Here is a 17,754-nt window from a genome sequence, read left to right as displayed (position 1 = left end):
AACTCCAAATGTTATTGGGATGATCGGATTAGTTGTTAAAATAACAAAAAATAATAACAAAGATTTGTTCGAAGAATAACTAAAAGTGTTATGAGTCTGTTATTATAATAACAACCCAATAACAAAAAAATCATAACGGCGAATAACAAATCTTGTTATAAATAACATAAAATGTTATTGGCCTAGTATTTTCCAATATCAGAAAATGTTATTCCAACGTTTTTTCCGTCTGCTCGGGTCTATAAAATATATAACAAAAAATAATGATTACTTTTAAGTTGCTGAGTTAAATAATCATATCTCATATGAAATTTTAACTTTTGTCGCCAAGCCATTACTCATCATGGGACATTCTTGTCACCAAGCAGTTAAATCGATCAAGTTCTATGTTGGGCCTACCCCGCACCACCAGCATATGTCGATCATTATGCTTATTCCTCGTCCTTCTTCTTGCGGTCGCCGGGGTAGAAGGGACTTCTCAAGAATGCGAACCTACCTGCTGGACAAAGCTGTGTTTGCTCTTTTTTCCCCAGAAGGGTACGAGGATATTCTGGTACCAATCAGTCAGTCAGTCTAACGGCGAATAGCAGCGGGAGTGGTTCACTACAAGTAAAACTTTCCATTTTCTATACCAAAAAGTTTTGATAAAGTCCTTGGCAATGGAAGTTGGTGATGTAGTTGAGTGGCTTAGTGCAATTCTGGTAACACTGGTAATTCGGATATCCTGGAGTTTGAGGCAAACGATGGCAACGCTTGAGGAACAAAACACCAGCAATTCACGGTACTACTCGGCGCGGAATGATCTGGACGTCACGCATCAAGAAAATGACGCCCAAAACATGGAAAGTGTCAGCAAAACACCACAACTGGCAAAATCCTCTACCGAAGTCGAAAAGTCGGTAGTGACTTCAACGCCCCTCGGAAAGGGTGTCCTGGCGGAGCAAATGGTGTCACCCAACCTCTCCGACATCATCGAAAGTCCGCGGGACTTTGCCCACAAGGAGCCCACCCCCGAGGGACTCCGGTACGAGCGGAATCTGGTGGACCAGTTCTGCATGATGCGAATGCCGACCGAAGCGGACGGCGAAATTATCCGGACGACGTTTGCCCGGGGCAAAATCTCGCCGGAAACGGAAATCAAGTACAGAAAGTTCCTGGCGGCGCCTGTGGCGCGGCCGAGACTTCCCCAGCGGAAGCATCTTAGATTGTAAGCGAGTTGTTAGTGGCAATGTGAGTGTTTGTGTAAAATCGTACATCTTCCATTTTGATATAGATTAAATAGTGCAATTACGAATAAATTCAAATATCTTTAGTAAAAATTCACAGTGTAGTCTTTGTTATGATTCCGAACTCACCACAAACCTAGGGGTAGTGAATTCACGTGAACATCGATCTGTTCATTTGGTTCGTTTTCTCTTCACGAGAGTGGAATACAACACTCTCTCACGCGTATGAGGAGCACAAGTTGTGAAATTCAACTTTATTCGTCTTGCTTGGTTCATACTGCTGCAGTTGATGGATGTTTTGTGAAAACTTTTATTTTCATGAATTATTTTTTATCAAGGTTTCTTAACAGCTTATTGTGTTTTTATTAAATCAAACGATAAATTGAAAAAAAGTAGAAACTCACTAAAAAAATTTAATGCTGTTTATGCTTGTTTCTGTTAAGCTTTGAACATGTTTAAATAAGTGTGTTGGTACCAAAATATATAAACGTATTCCATGTACTGGTTTGAAAAATCATAAATTAAAAAAAATCTTGGAAGGATTTTTCCCATACTAGGTAATGTTGAGGAACTAGGTGAAAGATTTTTTTATTTGGTACTGTTGAACTCGGCTCAACGTCAGTATTTGTTTAAAAAAGAAATCAAAACTTCCTTTTGATTTGTTCCAAAGCGCAATTTTGTTTCAGGAAATTTCGATTTTATTTTTTTAAGAAACAGACACATTTAAAAAATGCTATGGTCTAATTTTTATCTTATGAAATTTCAATCAAACATGTTTTGATAACACATTATAATTTCATTTATGAGTAATTCTCTGCCACCTTTTTTTTTATCAATTACCTAAAGGGGTTCCTGATCTCGAAATCGAGGTCCATTTTAGATATCTCGTTAAGGAAAACTATAAATCACAGATATTAGTTTTAAAAGCTTACTCAATAATTTAATTATTTCCTGGCACTAGAAATATATGAAAAAATCAGATCTAAAGCTGCGTATTTTACACAGACAAACAGTCGTAAATCTCTTAATCTCTCATAAATTCTCTCATTTTCATGATTATAAAACAGCACTTTTACCAGTAAGAAAAAAGCCATGCTTGTGCTTGAACAGCCATTTACTTTGTACATGTAAACAAAGTGGGATCATTCGAAAATCACTTTACGCAGATGTGTTGAGTTATAATTTTGTTTCATTTTGTCTCATTGCTTAAATATATGAAAATCGATTCCAACTTGAATTTAGCAACAGGTTTTTTTTTTAAATTTGATAAGGTCTGTTCAATTCTTGTTTCAAGTTTTATTCTAATAAAAAAGCTGTTTGAAAAAAGGAAAAAAATACTAAAATTGAAGAAATGACGCCGACTCATCGCCGAACGAATCTGCCGACGGATGTGCGCTACCATTCGTGAGCGAACACGACTCGCTAGTTGCCAGTGACTTGGTCAATTGCTTCACTCAGCGATACAAATACTTTGTGAATTTCAGAGAAGAGAGAATCTAACAAAATACCAGCGCGGCGCTCACTACCATAGTTTGCCGTAAATTTGTATTTGGCATAGTGGAAATTGCTGTCAAATGCGTCTTTAATGTTGTGTTATCAACAAAATTGTACAATATTTGTGATAAAATCGATGTTAAGCAATTCATAAAATGATCAAAACAAAGCTGATCGCTGACTGTTATGATTCAGCTGTGAGCGACACAGCGCAATCAGCCCCTTCTGAACCATTCGCTGCACTAGCCAATTTGAGAGAAAAAGGGAGAGCAAAAGAGATTATTCCGTAGCGATTGGTGTGGAAGTGACAAACGATAGGAAACGTTCAGGGCAGTTTTACGTCGCTTCCGATTTGGGCTCGCGAGTGGATGAGTCTTTTTGAAACAACCCTTAAAATGACAAAATAAGCTGATAAAAAATGAATTTGGCCATAACTAATATTAATTTGAATTGGCGATTTAATTTTTTTTTCATAAAATAATGCATATTGATTAAACTTTTGCATAAAAATAGAAAACATTTTTGTACGGACGACTTGATAAATAAACAGTATTTTAGAATAAATATCAAAATTTCAAGAATTCCAAGATATTTTGAAAAAATACTTATTGTAAGTATGTTTAAAGTTTTTTGATAAAAAATAAGAATAAATGGTGCAATTTTATGTTAGATGCAGGGATGGAATAATCGCAAAAAAATCAATTTCGCTTGCGAACTATCTTCACCCGCGAAAGAGAGAGGAGGCAAAACACGCAAAAGAAAATCGCTCCCGAAGTTCTCCAAGAAAATCAATCTGCGGATGATTTTTTGTGAATTTCCTTGTCAGCACCACTTAAAAAAAATTTCACTTTGTTTACACACATTGCCCATCTACAAAATGTGACAGGTCATTTTTCGACGTGTGACGTTACACTTGCAAGTGTAGTAGTGAAAAGATGTTCCGCCGAATAATCTAGATGATGAGTTTTGTAGATTCATTTTACCGATCTTTCGTGCGCGAGAGAGGAGAGCCATGCTCCATTCGGATTTTTTCTCTTGATGAACGTCCAATGATTTTCTTTTGATGATGATTATTCCATCGCTGGTTAGATGGAAATGGATGTTTATGGAAATTTCTAATAGATCCTCGAAATTGTATGTATTGTAAAGCTTTTATATTTTTTAAAGACTGATTGTTGCTGTTTTCTCTCTGAATCATAATTATGAATGATTTCCTTTTGAAGCTTGTTTTTTGCTGTTGAATTTATATTTTTACTGTAGTTGTCAATAGTTACTTTTCTCAAATTTATTTAGAAGTTTTGTTTGATGACAATTTTGATTTGGAATTATTCTTTGGGTAAGAGGTTCTAGACAAGTCGAGAAAAAGTGGAGAATTCAAAAATGGGACTTGAGTGGTCACCCTGACTACAAACAAGTGAACAGGAATGTTAATTGTTTTCACATGAAACGCAACAAGTTGCCACCGAACAAAACTAAGTAAATGACCAATGCGTCTCCACCAAAAAAGTAAGTTGAAATTTAGTTTTGATGGAGACGTGTGGTTATTTTAGTGTTGTGAGTTCAACGATGCCAAATTTATATTAGTCACAGTTTTTCTCATGTTCTTTGGGTAAGTTACTTCTTATTGTGTTTAAAAGACCAACATTTCGATGCCCGTGTGCTCCCTTGTTCTATCTATGATAGGAATTTCAGCAAGTTTAGTACAAAAGAGCACACCGGCAACGATTTCTTGAATGTTGTGTTTTGGAAACGTTTGGTATTTTTAAAATTAATTATTTTAGCCAACTTAACACCAAATTAAACAATAAATCGAAAAACACTATCATCCTCAAAAAACCATTCCAAACATTGTGTCCCTACATCGCGTATCTCTTTCTCCCCGAAGGTTCATCCACTCCACTCACGAGTCGTTCTGAACGTCGCGACCCAACCTCGCACCGTTCTGCGGGCCAGTCAGTCGCGTTTAAGCAGCGATTGTGGTGGTGCAAGTTGGTGCTCCTCCTCCTCGCAGTCCCTTTCGGTTGAGTTCAGTGATAGTGCCTACTGAGATTCACAAAGGTTACTCAGACGGCGTTAGTGATTGTGGTGGCCGGTTCTGGAGTGTCGTCGGGGACACAATGTACACCGTATCGAAAGGTCCCAGCAAGCTGGTTGCGAAAACAAGGAGAGGTACGTCCAGGGACTGTACTGAACTTCATTGCTCTACGGTCAAATCATATGACGAGCACGGGCCAAATGTTGTGCAATCGATTTTTATTTTGGATGATTTTTGGTCCTGATTGTGAAGCTGCTGCTGCTGCTGCTTTTTGGCAACTCAGTGATTGATTCTTCGAACTTTGTGTTTCGTCCCTTAGGTATTCCGCAAAACTATGAAAAGTTTGAACTGATGCGGGACTTGGGCAAGAAGAACGGTGGCGGTGACTGTGATATTAGCAATGAGTTTAGGTGAGTAGTACTAGCTGCGTAGCGGTAGAGCAGTTTACATAACATAAGTGAACCTAACCTCAACACGTGCAGTGTTTAGGGTGGAACGGGGGGAGACAAGTGGGGTGGAATGCAGGTCAAACTCAGTGCACTCTAAAGGATTTCCCAAGGAAGTCGAGTCTCGTGTGTGACGGGGTTGAATGGCAAAGGTCCTGTCCGTCAGATACGCACTAACCAGTAGGCGGTGACACTTTGTTTGGGGTTCGGCTTGTGTTAGTGTTATGTAACATGACTTGCTTTGGTCTGAGGGGAGAACGAGTCGGAGATGAACCGCTGCCAATCGAGACTCGTTCTGGCGCGGCTGGGTTCAACAGTCTGACAGTCGCCGGTATGTTTCGTAATCGGCGCGCGGAGGAGAAGAAGGTGTTCATTCGAGCATGCTTCCCGGTTCCTCGGTCGGCGACATTGAACTGACAAACTGGGAGGAAAGCGAGGGAAGTGGAATTGGTGTAAGAAATAGAACATACATCAGCTTCAACAGATGGATGGGTTTTAACGTTAAGGTGCTAACTTAATTAACGGATGCAGGTTACTTTTCTGGACTCGGGAAGGGATTGGCTCCTGTGTTTGATTTTACATCTTTGGATGTTTGCTTAGAAAGCTACCTTACTGGTCCAAATAATGTGAGAAGATAAAATTTTGTTAAGAAATAATAAGGCTTGTACAAATTTTATTTAAAGTTTTTGTCTCTCCCCCTTCAAAGTTGGCCTGAAAAATCAGGAGGGCAAAAACATATTTTTCAAAAAAACTTAAATATCTCAATGAAAATTTAAGTACAATCAGTTGAAATCAATTTGAAGTGCATTCCTCTGCGTTTAGAATCATTTTTAGCATGTTTGGGTTGGTTTAAAAATCGTTTAAATTTTTGAAAATTTTCGATGTTTATTATCGCAAAAGTTTTTTCGCTATTATTTTTGTTTTCGTCACATTTTACATTTTTTGAAAACTAATGATTGCAAAACAACTGAACTAGTGTGAAATACATTTTGAAACACTTTGTCCATGCAAATGTTGAAACTATGGCTTGTTATTTCAATATTTATATTTATTTATTTTTTGCCCCCCACCCCCCCCTCCCACGACCCCAGCCAGAGCTGAGGGACAACAACTTTGAAAAATATTAGCATCGGCCTAATATAAATTTAATATAGATGTTACATTATTTTAATTAGATTTTTTTTGGATTTAAATTTAATTTAATTAATTATTTGGTATCATAATGTTGTAACAAAATTCGGTACACTATAGATTTTTAAAATTCGTTGGGTGATTTTGTAAGGTGTTTGATAATTTCACTAGAAATATAACTTACAACGGTCCTAAAACGTTGCAAATATTTTTCATAGTTTGTGTTTTGAGTTGTTGTGATGTACAATACCGATACAGTTTTATTTTCGCGCAAAACATTTTTTTCTTCGTCGATACTTAGATATTTTGAAAACAAATATTTGCAAAACAGGTGGACTGCTGTAAACTGTATTTTAACACACCTTTTCATTTAAATGGTGAAATTATGGCTTTGAATTTTGTTTTTTTGCCCTCCCCCTCTTGACTTTGGTCAGAGTCGAGGGACATAAACTTCAAAAAATAGTTGAGACGATCATATTTTTAACTAAATTTTTTTAAATAAAATTAGTCAATAGAAGAAAAGGTAATTTCAATATTTTTACAAAAAAAATGAAATTTCTGTTACATTTTAAAAAAATGTATCAACATTAGAAAATTCCAGATAATATTTTTTCTTTATTGGCGATGCTTTAAATTTTTTTTTGTTTGTTTTTTCATTGCCATGAAAATATTTTTTAAAGTTTATGTCCCTCGACTCTGACTGAAAATGTGGTGGTGGGAGGGAAGGGGAGGGGGGATGCCAGAAATATTAAAAAGTATTAAAATTGAAGCTACAAGCATTTGAAACTACATTTGAATGAAAAAAGTTTTTTTTAATGCATTATATAACAGTATATTTGGAATCGAGAGTTTCTAAATATCTAAACATTGACGAAAAAAAAAAATGTTTTGCTTAAATAAAATACTTTTTACAGTGATGTACATTGAAATTTCATAAAAGTCCCCAATATTTTTAAAAGTTTCCTAATATGCTAAGTATTATTATCAACGCAGAAACATGCATTTCAGATTGTTTTCATTCTGTTTTCATTGACTTCTATTCCCATCAAAATTTGGAAGTTTAATGAAAAAAGGGGAGGATGCGACGTAAACTTTGCAAAATATTAGCACACAATTTAGGCAACGACGATTTAATATTTTGATGCCTGCGAAAGTAATTTAGTAAATGTTTAAATATTAGCACAAATTTTATAATCTTTAAGGAAATGTTTTTTTTTCATTTTTCCAAAAATGCAATTTTTTTCAAGAAGAGTTGGCAAAAATCACTTTACAAAAAATGTTTGAATGCAATTTCAAAGAAACTTTCAATTTTTATTTCTAAAAAATGCATTTTTTTAAGATGATTTGACGAAAATATCAGAAACAATTATTCGATTTCCTGATGATTAAAACTTGCATGCAAAATTTGTATGAATAAGTGTTAATTTGTCTCTCCTTTATATTTTCAAATTATTCCAAATTATTCCAAATTATCCTCAAGGTTGACATGTAAATATGAACTAGCTTTTGTTCTGTGTGACCTAAATCTATTAACCCTCTACAAACCAACCCTGTCTCTAGGCGGGCATCGATCTAAAAATTCGCCAAAAATCCATTTTTCAACCAATTTTTGATCTATAAAAAGCATTGGAAAGAAGAACTCCTAAAATTTAAAAAATGTTAGGTTGGAAGTGTAACTTGTTTTATGTGACTTTGCCAATCTTAAAAAAAACATTTTTTTCTGGAGCCAACTTTGGCTGTGATTCTTACTAACATTTCCTCTATATTATGTGAAAATAAGTATGCAGTAATTTTTGGATGTGACAAAAACTATTTTTTTGTACCAGCTTTAAAGCATTTAAATAAATAAAAAAAAGTTTAAACATATTTTCAATACTTTTGTCCTCGTATTTTTAATGAAATAAATTTTTGGCAAACCCGTTGTGAATCAACTTACTTTTCATAAAGTCCGAATAAGTGTTTTAAAAAATAGTTACTTAATGCCTGTAAAGTTCCAGCTATTAAAATATTATTGCTCTTTTCAAATGATGCTGTGAAATTTTTGAGTCAGTTATTTAGTTTTGATCATCAACTCTCAATTTATCGATAACTTTGCCATGAAATCGATACAATTCCGTATGATGAAATGAGGCCAAAATGCAAACATTTAAAACTATTGTGTCTAAATTGGGCTGTTTGACCAAAAATAACAAGTTTTGAAAATAATTTTTTAATACGAAAGTTTTAGAAAATGTAACATGAATAAGTAAAACTTTACTATTTTTTCATATAAAATAAGTAAAAAACTTATATTTGACCATCTAACATAAATGATATGGAAATTTTATCAAATATATATTTATAGTTATGAAGATAGTTGAGGTGTACAGACAGTTTTTGGGCCTAAATTTATCTCTTTTTTTTGTAGAATAATTTAGTATTTTTTAGTTCAACATTTGGTCCAATCAATGTCGGGACTTTAAAGAAGGTCTCCCGCGTCGATTGATAAAACTAGGAACATCACCAAGATTTCAGGTACTTTCACAAGTTACAAAAATTATCGGACAAGGCTGTACGGACAATGTTTTGATATATCTACTGTAGAAATTTTAGTCAAAAATCATAATTGAGTTTCTAATTGAAAGCAATGCTTCATTTCTAGAATTGTTATTAAAAGGTCCTCTAAGCTATAGGATTTCCTATGTTTATGAGACCTTTTCAAATAAAACTCTGGATTACATTTACATACTGTCCAGATTTAATTATCCCTTCTCAAAATTTCTCCAAATTTAGGGTTCATCACATGTGCGATAAGATAACAAAAAAGTTAATGTTTGTCCTTCAAGATTTTTCTTCTTTTTGACCTGTCTCTCTTTGCAAGAGGTCCCACGGACTATTTGGTAACTTGAGCTCACTTTTTCCAGATAATTTCTCCATGGACTCATCCAAACACGTGTTACTAGCTGTTCGCTGTTTTATTTTGATCGCTTCTTCCATTTCCGCGCTGAGAATTGTTTGACTGTTTCGCTCTGTCAAACAGGAAATTATGTGTGTTGTTTTTCCCTCTCTCGAAACACGCTGCCTTCAATCACGTGTAAACCAGAGAGGTTTGTCTAATCGTGAGTGTTTGTGTTTGTAAGTTAGTATGAGATAAGAGATAATCTAGACCTTTTTTTTAAGTAGGTATTTTTTTCCTTTTTGTTTGTCATGTTGTGGCAAAGGCTTGACCGTGGGTTACCAGGCCAAAACGCCGCACCTCGGGAGAGAGCGGGACCTGTCGAACTTGACACTGCTTCGCGTTGGTCAGCGAAGCTGAAGATTTTGATTGATGGGTTTATTTTAGAACAAGCTACCGTTGTTTTGAGTTGTTACAAGTACTGATTACGAGATGAGATTTACTGAGACTACACTCAGTTACGGAAAAAATAGTCATTTTTTACATATTCATAGAAAGTACTTACTTATTAATTTGGAGAAAGACCACGGTTTGAAGGGAGTTTAATGTTGTTTTAGCTAAAATCAATAAAATGTTTTACCCGGTTGTAATTTTACGAGTAACAGAGTGTAACTTTTTTGTTGCAGCGTACCCCGGCCGGTGTTTCAGACAGCAAAGAAATCGGCATCACATCACCTGCGGGCACAGCAACAGCAATCGGAGTCAGAACATCTGAGTCCCCAGCATGAGGAGCTGATAAAGTACATCAACGACTGTAAGTGTTTCACCTTCAGATGTACTATACATACTAGGATGTAACAAAAATGACTTTTTAGCGGGCATTCAGGGGTTTGTTCCGGTGGGCATACTGAGCCCAAATCCCAAATATGAGCTCGATTGGACGTAAAAGGAGCTGGCGCTCCGCCCTTCAATTTTAAATGGGATTTAACCCGTAAAAAAAGATTTTTTCAAAAATGTTAATTTTTGAGGCATTTTGGCCACTGAAGCGTTTACCAAAAACATCACTGGCGTGTAGGCCAGATCCTTGCGCATCTTTTGATATATATAACATTGAAGTTTGGAGCACCCTGGAGCTCGGTACAGACCTTCAAAGTTTGGCATTTTTTCGAAAACTCGGTCCCAGCAAAATCAAATGGCCTACACGCCAGTGATGTTTTTGGTAAACGCTTCAGTGGCCAAAATGCCTCAAAAATTAACATTTTTGAAAAAATCTTTTTTTACGGGTTAAATTCCATTTAAAATTGAAAGGCGGAGCGCCAGCTCCTGTTACGTCCAATCGAGCTCATATTTGGGATTTGGGCTCAATATGCCCACCGGAACAAACCCCTGAATGCCCGCCAAAAAGTCATTTTTGTTACACTCTAATACATACCCTGCTAGCTGCATGTAATGGATGCGTTGATCTCTTTTTTCTTTTGTGATTATTTTTATTTGCCGGTTAGTTTGTTGCTATCTTTGGACTTGCAGTCTTGTGTCATTTGAAACAAGAAGAAGAGACATTTTCCAATTATTGGTTAAATTTATCATTTTTATAAATTTCTGTAAGAAAAATGTTATTTTCACTTAATTATTCGCCATAGTATTGAAAAATAAAAAAAAATCTGTTAATAATTGCTAAATATCCCCATTTCATCTTCGCTCAACCAACGTTTATTGCTTCTGATTGAATGTCTGAGGTTCTGTTTTGCTTCTTTTGCGTCGTACAAAATTGAAACATTTATTTTTTTCAGAACTCATATCAAAACTGCAGCCTTCGTCGCTTTTTATTTCCATTTAACTGTTGTGACACCTCATTTTGTCTTTCGTCGCTATATCAAAACAAACAAATTCAAGTTTCAATTTTATTCGTGACGCAATTGCACGCCAAATGATCTTCTTCTTGGTACCATCACGTGAAAATGATCGTCGCTTTGCGTGCGTCACGAAATTCACTCGTGCCCACTCTCTCTCGCTCACTGTTATGCTCTCCACTCGATGGTGTTCATTCTCAAGCTAGTGCGTTGAGTTGTGAAATGGTTTGTTTGGTGACAATTTTTTATTTACTATTCTTCTTGTTTCTGTTTTTCAGCGTGGAACATGGTTGTCGCGTCAAACCCCTACGACGTACCCGGCTCGCCGGATAGTAGTGCAAGTAAGTGAAAGTTATTAAAGGAGAATGGGCAAATTTGTATGGGAGCTGGTCCAAGGATGTACACGAACGGGACCAACTTTTTTCGAAAGATCTCGCCGAGACATGAAAAAAAGTCTTCTGGACCAACTCTCTAAACCCCGGGGTTCAAAAGTTACATTCTGTTGAAGTTTGAGCATTTTGGGTAAAAATGTACAAAAAATCGTATTTTTGCTATTTCTAAAATCATTTTTAAAATCTCCATTTTATTATGGATTTTGCTCATCTTGACTTCATTCGACGCGTATCAGCAAAAACTATGAGTTCTAATATGTCTTAGCATGATTAAAACATGATTTCTCTTGTTTTTATCCGTTTGAACCGTTTGTGCAAGAGGCATCCCATATAAACAAGTCGAAACTTCAAGGTTTTGAAACCGGATCCGACCCAGACTGCTTCAGTGAGTATGGAAGGCTTCAGTGCAATGTTGTAACAACTTATTGGGATGGTCTGAGTCATCCGAGAACTCCTTGGAGTTAAGACCGGTGAGTCTACCGCCGTAACAAGCAAGATGTCGGCGGTTTTTGACCACTGATCATACCCGCATGGCTTCAGTGAGTATGGTAGACTACTATGCTGATGTGTTGGAGTGTCCTGGGTTTCCCTAGGACTCTCAGGAGTTAAGATCTGTGGGTCTACTACCGTAACAAGCAAAATGTCGACCAGACCAGGAACATACCCGCATAGCTTCAGTTAGTGTGGTAGTCTACTTTGCTAATGTGTTAGGATGTCCTGGGTCATCCAAGGACTCCCTGGAGTTATGTTCTGTGGAGCTACAGCCGTAACAAGCAAGAGGTCGACGGTTTTTGACCCCGGAACATACCCGCATAGCTTCAGTCAGTATGGTAGACTGCTTTGTTAATGTGTTGGGATGTCTTTGGTCATCCTAGGACTCCCTGGAGTTATGATCTGTAGGTCTACGGCTGTTACAAGGACTCCCAGGAATGGTCCAGAACATACCAACATAACAGCAATACAGTCTGCCATACTCACTGAATCTTTGCGGTTATGATGCGCGGTTAAAAATCGTCGACCTTTTTCTTGTTACAGTGACCCAAATATCTTAACTTCAGGGAGTCCTAGGATGACCAAAGACATCCCAACACATTAACAAAGCAGTCTACCATACTGACTGAAGCTATGCGGGTATGTTCCGGGGTCAAAAACCGTCGACCTCTTGCTTGTTACGACTGTAGCTCTACAGATCAAAACTCCAGGGAGTCCTTGGATGACCCAGGACATCCTTACACATTAGCCACACTCACTGAAGCTATGCGGGTATGTTCCGTTGTCAAAACCGGTCGACATTTTGATTGTTAAGGTAGTAGACCCACAGATCTTAACTCCAGAGAGTCCTAGGGGGAACCCAGGACACTCCAACACATCAGCATAGTAGTCTACCATACTCACTGAAGCCATGCGGGTATGATCCGTGGTCAAAAAACCGCCGACATCTTGCTTGTTACGGCGGTAGACTCACCGGTCTTAACTCCAAGGAGTTCTCGGATGACTCAGACCATCCCAATAAGTTGTTACAACATTGCACTGAAGCCTTCCATACTCACTGAAGCAGTCTGGGTCGGATCCGGTTTCAAAACCTTGAAGTTTCGACTTGTTTATATGGGATGCCTCTTGCACAAACGGTTCAAACGGATAAAACAAGAGAAATCATGTTTTAATCATGCTAAGACATATTAGAACTCATAGTTTTTGCTGATACGCGTCGAATGAAGTCAAGATGAGCTAAATCCATAATAAAATGGAGATTTTATAAATGATTTAAGAAATAGTAAAAATACGATTTTTTGTACATTTTTACCCAAAATGCTCAAACTTCAACAGAATGTATCTTTTGAACCCCGGGGTTTAGAGAGTTGGTCCAGAAGACTTTTTTTCATGTCTCGGCGAGATCTTTCGAAAAAAGTTGGTCCCGTTCGTGTACATCCTTGGACCAAATTCGCCCATTCTCCTTATGATATTTTTTTTCTAGTCAATGTATTACAATGATTTTTATTTTGTTTTGGAAATTTGCGGGAAATGATTTCATTAACATCATTATGATTTATTAGGATAAAATTAATATTAATTTATTAAAAAAAATATGGAAAATTGATAAAATTTAAAATTTTTTGATCAAGTCATTGGGAAAAAACTTCATTATTTTATTATTAATTTTAGTATAGGTCTATGCTTTTATGTTATACTTGATTACATTTTTAATTGCGAATATGTAAATGGCTGAAGGGTTGTAAATATAAATAAAATAAGTTTTCAAGCTCAAATCAAATCCTTGAAAAAAAAATCTTTCTTTCTGGATTGCGTCCAATCAAATCAATATTAAAAATACAAGATTTATACATCTAAGATTTTTTTCGAACTATTAATTTCTATAGTTTTTATTAACGCCGAAACTTTTTAAATGAAATTCAAATCAAATCCTTGAAAAATGGTGCGTTCTTTTTTTTTAATGGCGGATCTTTTTTTTATGACATTTTATTTCAACTTTTCCTTTGAAACTTTCCCTAAAATTCATCGGGTAAAAATAAAAATTATTGTTGAAAATTGAAGTTTTCATGAAAAACTTGTACAAGTCATTGTAAAAGATTTAAAATGTCATTGTATAACGTTTATTTCCTTATTTGATATAAAATAGGGCACTTTAAGACCATTTTTTTTCTTTCAAAATTTGAATTCTGGAATCACGGATCGGAAAAATACATAAAACTTAAGTACAAATTTAATGGACCAAACCTGAGAGACAAAAACTTTAAGCAAATTGGTTAAAGTCTAGCTATTTTTTTCTTGTTGAGTGATTTTAAAATTGAAGTCAAAACACGAAAAAAGGAAAAAAATGTGTATTTAACCTTAAAAATTCAAAAAATATGATAAAAACACATTACCATTACACTACCAAAAACAAACGGACTTTCAATTTTTATTTCATTTTTAAAAAAAAGTGCTGTCGTAATGTAATCTTTGAAATAGATCAACCTTTCTTACAACTTTCTACAGCTATTTTTGAAATACAATAAACCTAGTACTTTTTATTTTTTTAAATAATTTGAATTTTTTTATATTTATTGTGCTGTTATATTAAATATGGAAATAGTTTTTTCTTCTTTAAGAACAGCCTGTTAGCCTATTTTAAAAGTCATGAAAGTTTATGTTTTTTTTGCTGTTTGTTAATATAATAATATTGATATTTTTTTTCCCCTCCCCTATATCTGACATGTACACTTGGTTTATTTATGACCCTATATCGAAAATTCACAAAAAATCACATATTTTCGGACATATTTCACCGAATGGGACATTTTACCGATGGACGTATCGCAGAAAGTTTTTTTTGCTAAAAAATCATGGGAAATGCTTGTATAACATCAAAATCTTGTGATTTTTGAACTGCACCTCGATTCGACAGAAATACGTTTTGAAAAACAAATTTATTTCAAAAAACTGGCCACGTTAAAAACAATGTGAAAACATAGATTTCTTATTTCAAAAATTGGTAATAAAAAAACCTGGCACTTGTATGAAAAAGTATAAAACTTATAGAAGTATTTTTTTCAAAGCCAATATATGTTTAATGAACTCATTAATAAGACTTATTTTCAAAGAAAAAAACATCTTTAAAATTGTCCAAAGAACTGATCATGTTTTAATAATTGCAAAAACCACAGACATTTTCATTTTCATAGAACTGGTCATGTTGAAAAAAAATCAAGAACTCGCAGAAAGTAATAAAATCGACTTTTAAAAAGTCCAAAGAAGTTTTTATGTTTGAAAGAATGCAAAAATTACAGAAATTAGTTTTGTAAAACCAATTTATATTCAAAGCAACAAAATCATCAACAAGCAACAAAACTACTCAAAAAATGGCAATGTTTGAAAGAATTGAAAAATTACGGATTTTTTTTGTTTGTAAACCATTTTTAAATTTTTCAAACTCATTTTCAAATAACTGGTTCTGTTAAAAATAATGCGAAAACTATTCAATAAATAACTGTTTCAACATGCATTTTACACTTGACCAAATGTTTTGCAAACATTAGTTTTCAAAATATCAAAGTTTCGAAGAAAAAATGTTTTTCGCAAGATTTTTTTTTGCATTACTGTACATCGGTACAGTGTACATTTCACAAAAAATCTAAATATCTTTAAATCGGTTTCAAACTCGCTGAATATGATTTTAAACACAGGAAAATGCATTTCAAATTCATTTTTAATTAGACTTCTTTTGTCATTAAAATTTTGATGTTTTTTGAATAAAATTGTTTCTGACCCCTCTCTTGAATATTTTTTTAATGATTTCTTTTTGTTCTGTTTCATCTTATAAAATTAGTTAACCATTTTCTATAGATCCGTTCAAAACTCATTTGTACTTTTATTAAATCAAATGTTTTATCTGAATCATTGTGAATCATTTCGAGATTTTAAAAATCTGTAATTTTCATCGATTTCTTCCAGGTTACGACGTCTCCCTCTCGTCGTCCTGCAGCACCAGCTCGATGTCCTCCACCTGCTCCAACAGTAGTACCGGCACGCTGTACTACAACGACCCGCCCAGCCCGGTGCTGGTGGACTTTAAGCCGTTCGACCTGGAGTCCTGGTGGGGGAGGAGAATATTCAACAATATTACCAAAAACCTGTGAAAGTCTGAGAATATCAACTGAGTAAAAAAAAACAAACAAATCACACAAAAAAAAAACACAGAAAACACAAGACACAACTGCAAATACTTACCCAGTGCAGGCTTAGGGCAGCTAGGACGAATAAAACAAACAAACAAAAAATCTGTGAAATATTCGAAGACGAAGCGCAAAATTGTAAAAAGTAGTAGTACCTATTTCGAAAGTTTGGTTGGAACGACAAATATGCAATTATCACACACACACTCACACACAGTTCGATATCAGTATGGCCAGGGCGCGCAAACGAGGATGTTTGAGGTTCTGTGATGCGATTTAGAGCATTTAGGAATGATTGGCTCGAGGGAAAAATGCAGGAATCATTTTTGTTTGTTAGCTTGTGTAGTAGATGACTTAGGATTTATCATTTTTGTTATACTAGTAAGTTTTGTTCCTAAAATGAAGACAGACGGTTCTTGCCACTGAAAACTGTGTTGAACACGTAGCATTGATCCAAATTGTGCACTTATGTGGATTGTACGCGGTTCAGAAAGGTCATATGTAACTAGAAGAAAAATAAGGGAATATTATCAGTTTATCCTTGTTTTCAGTAGTGCCCACAAAAACACGAAATTCATTTTTCCTGTGATAACGTCAACTGTTTCTTAAATTGATGCGGAGAATGAATCCTAGACTGTGCGAACTCGGTGTTTTAAGGAAGGCTGCTTCCGCGGGGATGATTTTGCTAAGCTAAGGATTTGCCGGAGAAGTTGAAAGACATGAGCTCGTTCTAACTGTGTGCGCGTGAGTGCAAGGTATGTACGTGTGCGTATTGAGATGAGTCAGAGCTGATTGTGTGCGAACGTAATATTACTGAGATAGTTTTACCAATTAGATATGTTATGGAACTGAGATAAGCAAACTAACATTAAAAAATGCTAGTGAGAAAAATCATACAAAATTGTTTTTCACGATTTCCTTGAATGAAAGAAATGCCCTTTACCCATATTGAAATTAATGTTCCTTATGATTTATAGCAATTTGATAAAAAAGGATGAGCATTGGCACTTGAACACTCTGGAGACTCTGAAATCACCATGAACTCAAAACATGTTTAAGACTCAAAACTGAGGAGAATAAATCTACGTAACCAATGACCTTTAACGTTTGTGAAATTGGGAACCAAAATATTTGAATCATCTCACGTTTATAGCTATAAGCTTTAAAAAGCAAATGTTCAAATCTTGGAACAACAAATCGATGGAATCATGTTCATGTTCATGAGATTTTTTACGAATACTCAAGATGATGACTTTTTGAGATTCCTTTTATCGATCTTTCGTGCACGAGAGAGGAGAGCCTTTCGATTTTTCTCTTGATGAGCGTCAAATAATTTTCTTTTGATGATGATTCTCCCATCGCTGATCCTTTGTCTTATTTCACCATTTTATTTGCAAAAAAAATCAAAGCAATCAGATTTGGAGTTTACAGAAAAAGTTTCCTTGAAAGTATCAGTTTTGATTCAATATAAGCAGGGTGTAAAATAAATAAAACGTGACTTTCTCTAAAATTTCTGGTTTTAAATTGCTTTCACATGATGAATACCGCCTACTCAGACAACTGTTACGATGATAATAGTTTGTTGAAACACGAAACTTATATATAATTTGGAAACATTTATGAGAATTATTT

At 35.1% G+C, this 17,754-nt stretch overlaps 1 protein-coding gene across 1 annotated transcript; it reads left to right on the top strand.

Moving 5' to 3' along the window:
- The first annotated feature begins 4,663 nt into the window (after positions 1-4,663).
- LOC6052468 lies at positions 4,664-17,017 on the top strand. Its single transcript, XM_038256134.1, has 5 exons — positions 4,664-4,889; positions 5,075-5,165; positions 9,894-10,021; positions 11,336-11,398; positions 15,902-17,017. Exons 1-5 carry the CDS (start codon positions 4,838-4,840, stop codon positions 16,084-16,086), a joined length of 519 nt encoding a protein of 172 aa, XP_038112062.1. The 5' UTR covers positions 4,664-4,837; the 3' UTR covers positions 16,087-17,017.
- The last annotated feature ends 737 nt before the right edge of the window (positions 17,018-17,754 follow it).

Source organism: Culex quinquefasciatus, chromosome 2 (genome assembly GCF_015732765.1).
Source record: "Culex quinquefasciatus strain JHB chromosome 2, VPISU_Cqui_1.0_pri_paternal, whole genome shotgun sequence".
Lineage (NCBI taxonomy): Eukaryota > Metazoa > Arthropoda > Insecta > Diptera > Culicidae > Culex > Culex quinquefasciatus.
This window is presented reverse-complemented; position numbering and strand designations above follow the sequence as displayed.